We start from the raw sequence: 9,252 nt of genomic DNA, 5'->3' as shown, positions 1-9,252 counted from the left end.
TTTTTTTTTTTTTAAACCAAGAAGCTGAACTGCTGCCCACGAGCAGTGCCCTCAGGAAGGGTCTCATCCCAGTGGCACACACACAGTTTGGCCTCACAAAGGAGCCTCAGTGCCCTGAGAGAAGGTCCCAAGGCCTGGGAGCCTGGACGGGAGGGGAAAGGAGGGAAGGAGAGGACAGGGGTCACCATTAGCAGGGGTTGCTATTTGGCCTCTGTGCTCCTCGTTGCCCTGTGAGCAAGCCAGTGGCATTCAGGGAAGCTGAAGTCAGAAATGAGCTGGCTCCTGGCTGCCAGCTCCCTGGGTATTCCCCGAATAGACATGGAATTCGCTGAGTCTTATTATAGTTATAAAACTGCTATTTTTGACACCACGGGCAGACTGGGGAGGGGGGGTGGGGGGAGGGAGGGGATGTCACTGGCTGTGTCCTGGCTTTTTCTCTCCCTTGGACAGCTGGCTTTGTTTTCTCACCCAGCATTCACGAAAGGTGCCAGATTGAGGGCATTTCTTTGGGTTAATTTCTGGCTGTTATGTGAAACAACGTGTATTCCACGGGAGTTCATTAAAGGCCTCTGAACCGACACTTCATATGGCGAAATGTGCTTTATTTGTATGAAGTGCACACCTGGCCCCCAGTTTATCCCAGTGGGAGGTTTTGGTGGCACCAGAGATGTTGGGATGGGAGTGGGGGACTCACCCTGGGGACACTGTTGCCCTCCTGATTCCAAAGCACCCCTGAGTCAGGACCTTTTAGGGATAACAGACACGGCTGAGCCTCACTAGCCTTGGATTCTCAGTGTTTTGCGGCTTGTTTCACTATTTTGGCAGCTTTTATGAACTTTTACCAACTCAGCCCCCAAAATCTGGACCTTTAGAGGTGTTTGGGTACTGAGGGATGTCTTAAATTGCTGCTGGTCCCCCCCTGTACCACACCTCAAATCCTGGGTTCAGTTTTGGACTCCTTACAAGAAAAAGGACATTGAGGGGCTGGAGAGTGTTCAGAGAAGGGAATAGAGCTGGGAAGGGGCTGGAGCATCAGGAGGGGCTGAGGGAGCTGGTGGGGGGGTTCAGCCTGGAGAAAAGGAGGCTCAGGGGGGACCTTCTGGCTCTGCAACTCCCTGACAGGAGGGGGGAGCCGGGGGGGTCGGGCTCTGCTCCCAGGGAACAGGGACAGGAGGAAAGGGAACAGCCTCGAGCTGCACCAGGAGAGGTTGAGATTGGATATGAGTAAAAACTCCTTCACTGAAAGGGGTGGTCAGGCTTTGGAAGGGACTGCCCATGGCAGTGATGGAATAAACACCCCTGGAAGTGTCCGAAACCCGTGTGCATGTGGCTCTGGGGAACAAGGCTTAGTGGTGTGCACTGGATGATCTCGGGAGGGCTTTTCCCACCGTAACCACTCCGCGACTCCATTCCAGGAACTCCCCCGCGCTGCCAAGCCCCGGGGTCCGATGGAGATGCGGAGAAGGCGCATCCAGGATGGCGAAATAGCCGGGGAAACAGCCCCAGCGATGGAGAGCGGGACCCGGGCGGGGCAGAGGGCGGGGATTCCCCCGCGTCACAGGGAGGGGTTTCCCCGGCGGTCCGGGCCCAGCGCCCGCCGGGGCGCGGCGGTGCGGGCAGTCGGTGCGGGAGCGGGGCCGGGAGCGGAGCTCCGTGGAGCCATGACCTCCCGCAGGTAAGGAGCGAGTCGTCCCATCCCATCTAATCTCATCCCATCCTATCCCGTCCCATCTCATCTCATCCCATCCCGTCCCGTCCCGACCCGCGGCAAGCGCGTCCCCCCGGCAGCGGCCACCGGAGCGCCCGCGGGTCCCGGGCACCGCTTCCACCGGCTCCCACTCCAGCTCGGACCTGCCCCCCGTCCCCGCGAGTGCCCCTCGGTTCGCCCTGTGCCCGTGTCCCCCTGTCCCGTGTCCCCGTGTCCCTTTGCCGTGCCGCCGGCTGCGCGCTGTCGGAGCTCGGGGCTCCGGTGGTCGGGATAAAGTTGCACCTCCCGCGTCTTCCCCGTCCCCCGGTTGCCACCCCCGCCCCTCTCCCCCAGCCCGCTCCGGGTCACCCCAAGCCCTCTCGGCCCCGCCGTTTCTCCCCGCAGCACCCCGAGACCTTTGGGAGCATCCTCTCCCATTAGGCGCGGTACCCAGTGCCGGGGATGCTGGAGAGGGGATCCCAAAACAGGATAAGCGTTAAAACTTGCTCGAAATGTCTTTGTGGGTTGTGGGGTGGAAAAGAAAAAAGGCTGTACTTTGGAGCATGTGGTGTGTTGGTGGTGCCTCCCCCGGCTTCCCCCAAAGACGCTGTTGCTTCGGGGGTTTTTCTGGGTGGTGGCAGAGCCTGTGTGACTTGGGGGCATCGTCCCTGCTGTGGCTTCCCAAGGGATAAATGGACATCTTCTCTCCGTGCCGGGTCACACACACACACAGCCCCTGCGCTGAAGTGCAGGGGGGGGATTCTTACAGCTGATTCTTCATTCCTGAGCGTCCTTTCCCCGGGACGGCCTTAAGGTGACCTGAAAAAGCCTTTGTTGCTGCTACAAGCCGAATGTGTTCCGAAAAGCCCTGGGGGATGGGGGGTGGGGAGGTGGCCTGGAGCAGCCGCTCAGCTGCTGATCACTCCGGGCTGGGACCTGGGATCGGTTACAGGACAGGGAGTGCTCAGAGGTGCCGCAGGACCCAGCAGGGCCAGGTCATCGCGGGGACTGCCACAACCACCACCCCCTGGACGTGTAATAACTCCATATTCTCCTCACTCACTTTCCCGTATCTCCGGCGTTCAGGGGCTCCGTTGGTTTAGGAGTGTGGTCGGGATGCTGCTGCCAGCTCAGCACTGCAGGAGTCCTGAGGAACCTGGCTGGTGACTGCTCCTGCTGCTGAGAGGGGGCAGAGCCACGTGGGCTGGATTTTTGGGAGGATGTGTGTTGGTGGGGGGTGATTCCTCCCAATATCTGTCGCTCCATCCTTTCCACCTGTGCGGGATTTGCTGCTCCTGCTTCTGAACCATCGCTCGGGTCCTTTTCCCCTGGCCTTTCTCCTCTTGCCCAGCAGGTTTTTAGGGTACCTGCCAGGTGTTTGTGGCACCTTTCTGCCCTGCCTGATCCCATGCTGATGCTGTTCTCCCTCTGGCTCGTGGCATGGCCTGGAGCTGATCACTCCTGGGATCTGAGTGATGCTGCTCAGCCATGAGGAGAGGCCTTTGCTGTGCCATAAAGATCAGGGGGGATAAACCTCACACCCCCGGCCAGCACACCCCAAATTCCCTGTTTATTTTTTTTTTTTTTTTATCCCTAGAAAAGGCTTTCACAGTGCCAGGAGCACTTGGTGGCTGCCCTGTGCCTTGCCCTTGTCTGCAGGGCAGGCTTTTTTGCCCGACAGCCGCGTTTTCCTGGGATGCTGTGGCTGGGAGGAAGGGAAAGTCTGGAGGAAGTGAGTAAATGCCAGCTTCCTGAGGCTGGCTGCCTCCAAAGGTTGCTCCAGTCCTGCAGGATTGAGTGCTGGGAGGTGATCAGTGGGGTGTGGAGGCACTTTGTGCTGGGGGTTCTGCTGCTTTGGGGGTTGCTGCTGCTGGTGAAGCAGCTGTGGAGGAGATGGTTCCTCTGTGCAGGTCCAAGTTCACAGCACTAGGAGGGGGTAACTGCCCCTGGCTGGGGATGCTGGGAGTGAAAGGACCAAGCTTCCAGTTTTGGGGACCCTGAATGAGCAGACTAATTGGTGCTCACAAGTACTCTGGTGAAATGCTTCCATTTCCGTATCAGATTTCGTGGAATTGTGGAATTGTTCGGGTTGGGAGGGGTCTTAAAGAGCATCTTAATCCAAACCCCCTCTGCCATGGGCAGGGACACCTTCCACTAGCCCAGGTTGCTCCAGGCCCCGTCCAACCTGTCCTTGGACACTTCCAGGGCTGGGGCAGCCACAGCTTCTCTGGGCAACCTGTGCCAGGGCCTCACCTGCAGTGACAGGGAATACAATGCCAGCCTGTGGTCCCAGCCTTCCCACTCCCCTTACCAGTGGGGAAACACATGCTTCCTGTGCTGAATCCAAATGTAAATACTGAGCTGGAGTATTTGCAATAGCTGCTTACTTTGGCAGCCTGGCTGCTGGTGGGGAGGTGGTAACTTCTGGTGCAGGAAGCAAAACCAGGTCAGTGTTTTGGCATCTTGGATGTTCGGCAGCAACGCGATGGGCAGAGCTCTGGGAAGTGGTGGCTGGATTTAGGAGTATGGATCTGGCTGGTGGCTGGAATCAGGAGTGTGGATCTGGCTGGTGGCTGGATCCAGGAGTGTGGATCTGGCTGGTGGCTGGAATCAGGAGTGTGGATCTGGCTGGTGGCTCAAGCCTTTGGCAGCTCAGAAATACCCTCTGGCACTTTTTGGGAGCTCTTCATTCCCATCTCTTCAGGGGGCACCTCAGCCCTTGGCTCTGAGCTGCCTTGTGCTCAGCTCCAGCTCAAAAAAAGAGCAGTCAAAAGGCACCTTTTGCCCTCCCTCCTTTGCTGTGGCTGCACCTGGACCTTGGCTCAGGCTTTCCTGGTTTTCTCTCTCTGGCCAGGCTGTATGAAGACAGCTTTGGACACAGGCTTTGTTCACAGAGGATGGGAGAATCAAAGCTCAAGGGGCTTTGTCTGTGTATGCTGAGGCTGCCTGGGCAGAAATGCTTGGGGAGGAGGAGCAGACGTGCTTTTCCACCAGGCTTAGCCGTGGTAAATGAGGACTGGAACAGCAGCAGCAACTTAAATTACGTTTCAATTCCAAGCCCCCAGCCTGCTGTTTATTTCCAGAGAGGGGCAGGTCATGAAATGCATAAATACACCCTTCTCCCCCCTTTTCCAGGGAGGGAATAAGGATGGTTGGTTAATGCCCGAGTTCAGGGAGAGAAAACTGGCCTTGCCCAGGAGGGGTTTTGGATCAGGCTCTCAGTGATTTTCCAGCATCCTATCGTTTTCCCCCAGGCCCAGCGAGCTGCTCTCGTTATGGTCCCACGACAAAGCTCTCCCAGCCCTGGAGAACACGCCTGTGGGATGCAGCTGTACCTCTTTTGAGGGCTGCCAAGGAGAATTCCTCGCCGTCTGCAGCGCGGGGCAGGCACAGAGCTCCGGAGAGGGAGCCAAGGCTTCCACTCCCACTGCCAGAGCTGCACGGGGGGCCAGCTTCCCCCCCGTGGCTGGCTGGTACCCGAGCTGCAGCCAGGCCTAAGTGGGGCTGGTTTCTAGGAGATGATTCTTCTCAGGAGGCACCTGAGTGGATGAATCGGGGCTTTGTGCTCCGGCGGAGCTCGCCTGGGCTCTCCCAGGTTTTTTGGAGCTGTTTGGACGTGGCAAGCGAGCCAGAAGGCACTGGGACGGCTGCTGCCAGTGCTGCCAGCACCTGAGCTGCCTGCCCAGCAAGGCTCTTCTCCCCTTGGATGGCCAAGGCACGTGAGGGGCTCAGCAGGAACGTGCCTGTGGCTCCTGCTGCTCCTCGGGAAGGAGAACAAACCCTGCTCATGTGGCAGCCCCAGGGCCCAGCTGGAGGTGCTCCTGGGGCTGCAAAAAGGTGGGCATTGGCACCTCCCTCTTCTCAGTGAGGCAGACCCTGCTCTCCTGGAGGTTTTCCTTGGGGCTGGCTTTTCATGCCAGATCTCTCACTGACAGCGCTGGAGCAGCTGGAAGGAAGGTTTGTGTTCCGAAAAGAGGGGGATTATTCAGCTCTTTGCTCCTCTTGGAAAGGACTGGCCAAGCCCAAGGGGCTCCTTTATGCTTGGTGCCCACCACCTCTGTCACCCCACGAGCAAACCAGCAGCCTGGTCCCTGCCCAGGAGGGTTCTGTGAGCGGAGAACCCGGAGCTGGGAGCTTTTCTGTGCCCAGCCAGGTTTATCACCTCTCACCACCCTCCAGATGTCCCCCATCCACCATCCCTGTCACCTCCCACTCTTGCACTGCAGATGCTCTTTGATTTCCCAATCACTGAAAACTTCTTTCACCGTGTGGGTTTCCCATCCCTGTCCCGAGGCATGAACAAAGCCAGTACCTCATTCCCAGCTAAAACCAGCCCCCCCACCTCGTGGGGTGTGTGTGGAAGCAGCATTCCTGAGGCTGCAGCTCTCCTGAGTATCAATTTAATCCTTTTCTTTGCAGTGGAACTGTTTATTCTGTTGTTTTTGTTGGGTTTTTTTGTTTTGCTGCCCTGACCAAAAGCAGCACCTTGGGCAGGGCTGCACTTGCTGCCTGGTGATGGGAGTGCTGGGCAGGGATGGAAAGTGGTTCCTGCAGTTCCCAGTGCGTGTTCTCCAGGAAACGTGGGTGGGATGGAGCCTAATGAGATTACGGGGCTGCCTCTGTTTTTTGCAGCTTCCTGCACGGATCCAAAGGGAAGGAGGAAATTCTTCACATGAAACCAGGCTGGAAATCAGGAACTGTGTGCTTCCTGCGTGTGCATTTTTCTCTGCAAATAGCTCCTGCTGCTGCTGCTTGTATGATGTGATAATTATATTATTATTATTATTGATAATTAATAAGATTATCTGTCCCTGCCACGGGTAGGGACACCTTCCACTACACCAGGTCGCTCCAACCCCATCCAAACTGGCCTTAGATGCCCCCAAAAGCGCCTCAGGGAGGGGGTCAGTTGGTCCAGCCGTGGTTGGAATCTCAGCAGGGCTCCCCCCAGCTCCTCTGGTGGGGGCTCAGAGCTGGGTAACCCTCCCCCAGCAGGAGTGACAAACTTTATCTCACTTTTTGCAGCTTCTTGGTGTGGAAAGAAGAGCTGGGGGAGAGGAGAGGGAAGTGCAGCTTGGTAGCTGGGCTGGGGTTGGCTGCAGCTGTGCTGATTGTGTTATCAGGTGAAGAGCCTGGCTCTCTGCAAGGACCTGCTCAAGGTTTTCCTGTGCCCAAGGCCCTTGGGGGAGGTTCCCAGCCAGCCCTTGTTGTGGCTGCTGCTTGTCCATCTTCCCCAGGGAATTTTGAGTGTGGATGTGGGGCTGAGCTGGGAGAAAAAGCCATGACTCTTCTTTTTTGCTGTCTGTTAATCTCCTCTGGGTGCTGCAAAAGTGATTTTGGTTTTTTTTTTTTCCCCATTAAAAATGTCAGGTTTGCAGTAGCCCTCACCAGAACAGCTCGATGGGAAGAGAGAGAGATTAACACGTTTTCCAAGTTCCCTTTTTGGTCAGATTGAATATCAGCTCAGCCCTGTGGGATGGGCAGCAGCACTGAGCACCTCCTTGGTGGGTTGGAGGAGGTGGGCACCCTGGGTGCCAAGAGGGGGTAAAAGAGCCCTGGTTGAGTGGGCAAAACAAGGGTAAATAAAAAAATCCTGCCTTAAAAATAAGAGCAGGGCACAGGCAGGAGGTAGAACATCTGACTTCCCCCCTGCTCCAAGGAGCTGTTGAGGTGTTTATAAAAATGGAGTATTCTCAGCGAGAGAGACGGAGGAGAAACCTGCTCAGAGTGGCAGGAGGGTGAGCAACAGCAATATCAGCTCTGCTGGATGCTCCCTCCAGGATGACCATTGGAATTGGGAAGCTCCTCCAGCTACAGGCCCCTGGAACAGCAGGTTGGGAGTTGGGATAACAGGCAGAGGAGAGCCCATCCCTCGGGATGTGTCCTGTGACCCTTCAAGAGGGCGGGAAGGTGACAAAGATTTAATTTCAAAACAGCACCAAAAAAAAAAATCCCCTTCATGCCCTTGGAGCAGCATCCCTACGTGTGAGGGAGTTGCCAGGGCTATATTTGTCCTATATATATTTTTTTTTTGGGGGGGGGTAGGTTGTTTGTTTGTTTGTCTGCTCCCCCTCTTCCTCCCACCCTCCCGAAATACTCCCATCGAAGAAATGCAACGAGCTCTGCCACTGATTAAATTCTAAAAATAACCCTGGTATTTTTTTTTTTTTGTTTTTTTTTTCCTCCCTCCAGTTCTTCGTGATGTGTCTCGAGGTAAAAAATAGCCCTTGGCCACTCTTCAAAGGGGACTTGGGCCCGTTATGGGCCTTATTTTGGTCCTGTCACCCTGCCCGGGGTCAGAAATAGAACCCCTCGTTTTTAATTAGCTCACTGGGTTATATAATCCTTGAAAGCCGAGGGTTTCTGGCCTTCAGCAAGGATGCACATGATGCCAGGGGCTGGGGCAAAGGTGCTGTGTGTCAGGGCAGGGAGGACAGCGCTGCAGGAATCTCCTCTCCTGCTGCCGGCCCCGGTGCCAGCTGGGGAAGCCGAGATGCTCTTGCCTTACTTACTTAGTTATTTATATTGTGGTGCTGCTGGGAAGGGAACCTGCTGAATGAGGAAGGTCCTGGTCCACGGTGAAAGCCCCTGCCCACTCCTCCTGCTGCCTTGGGGGCTGGTTTTGGTTTTCCTCTGGGCTCAGGGGTTTTCCTGCCCTTGGCATCGTCCTAAAAATAAGTTGTTTGCCCTCCTGCAACACGTTGGCTTTCCTGCAGCTCAGGTCTGGGATGCCTAAGTGTTATCCTACAGATCCAACAGGAAAAGTAGGAGCCAAATGCTGCAGTCAGGTGCTGGCTGCTGGCCCTACCTGCTTTTCTTGCTCCCAAAACGTTTCTCTGGGGTGCCCCAGTGCTGCTGCTGCTGCAGAACGTGCCCATCCTCGTGGTTTGCACTGGGAGCCCGACTGGCTCTCCAGGTTCTCATACTCACAGTGACCTGGGTTGTCTGATCTGGGAGGTGATCCCCTCACATTCAGCTTTCTGCTCTCTCTAAGTGTTTCTCTGCACTCACCAAAGTGGTTGGTGGAGTCACAGGACGGTTTGGGTTCAAAGGGACCTTAAAAACCATCCAGTGCCACCCCCTGCCATGGGCAGGGACATCTTCCAGTAGCCCAGGTTGCCCCAACCCGGCCTTGGACACTCCCAGGGATGGGGCAGCCACAGCTTCTCCTGTGCCAATGTTCTGCCACCCTCACTGGGGAACCTTCTTGCTCAGCCCAAGCTTCTCCTCAGCCTCTCTGGCCAGAGAGCCCAGAAGACGAAGAGGCCACATGTGGAGCAGCCCAGGTTTGCCCTACACGGCTTTAAAAGCTTTCTAACCACCAGATGGAGCAGAGGAACCTAAAGAACCAACCCCAGCTGAGCTTTGGCCACGGGGCACTGAGGTGTGACCACTGCCCCGTGGGGCACCTGCTCTGCCTGTGCCTTTGCCAGGGTGACCTCCTTCCCTCTGCCCTTTCCCTGGAAGGTCTCAGGGTTGTCCTGGGGGTTGTCTTGGCAGTGTAACAGGAGCAGCTGCATGTGTTTTCAAGCCTCTTCTTGCCCTTTGGTCATAACCTGGTCGAT

General features: G+C 56.3%; 1 protein-coding gene across 1 annotated transcript in view; it reads left to right on the top strand.

Annotated features, from left to right (window-relative positions):
• The first annotated feature begins 1,587 nt into the window (after positions 1-1,587).
• Positions 1,588-9,252, top strand: part of LOC114071019 (tyrosine-protein phosphatase non-receptor type 11-like) — a 33,548-nt gene continuing 25,883 nt past the window's right edge. Inside the window, exon 1 of the mRNA XM_027908675.1 lies at positions 1,588-1,675. Coding sequence (XP_027764476.1) covers positions 1,662-1,675 — 14 coding nt within the window. The 5' untranslated portion in view covers positions 1,588-1,661. The remainder of the gene's footprint in view (positions 1,676-9,252) is intronic.

Source organism: Empidonax traillii, unplaced genomic scaffold, assembly GCF_003031625.1.
Source record: "Empidonax traillii isolate 1590-97213 ecotype Southwest subspecies unplaced genomic scaffold, ASM303162v1 scaffold1790:size96177, whole genome shotgun sequence".
Lineage (NCBI taxonomy): Eukaryota > Metazoa > Chordata > Aves > Passeriformes > Tyrannidae > Empidonax > Empidonax traillii.
Note: the sequence above shows the minus strand (reverse complement) of the source record. Positions and strands in the feature narration are given on the sequence as shown.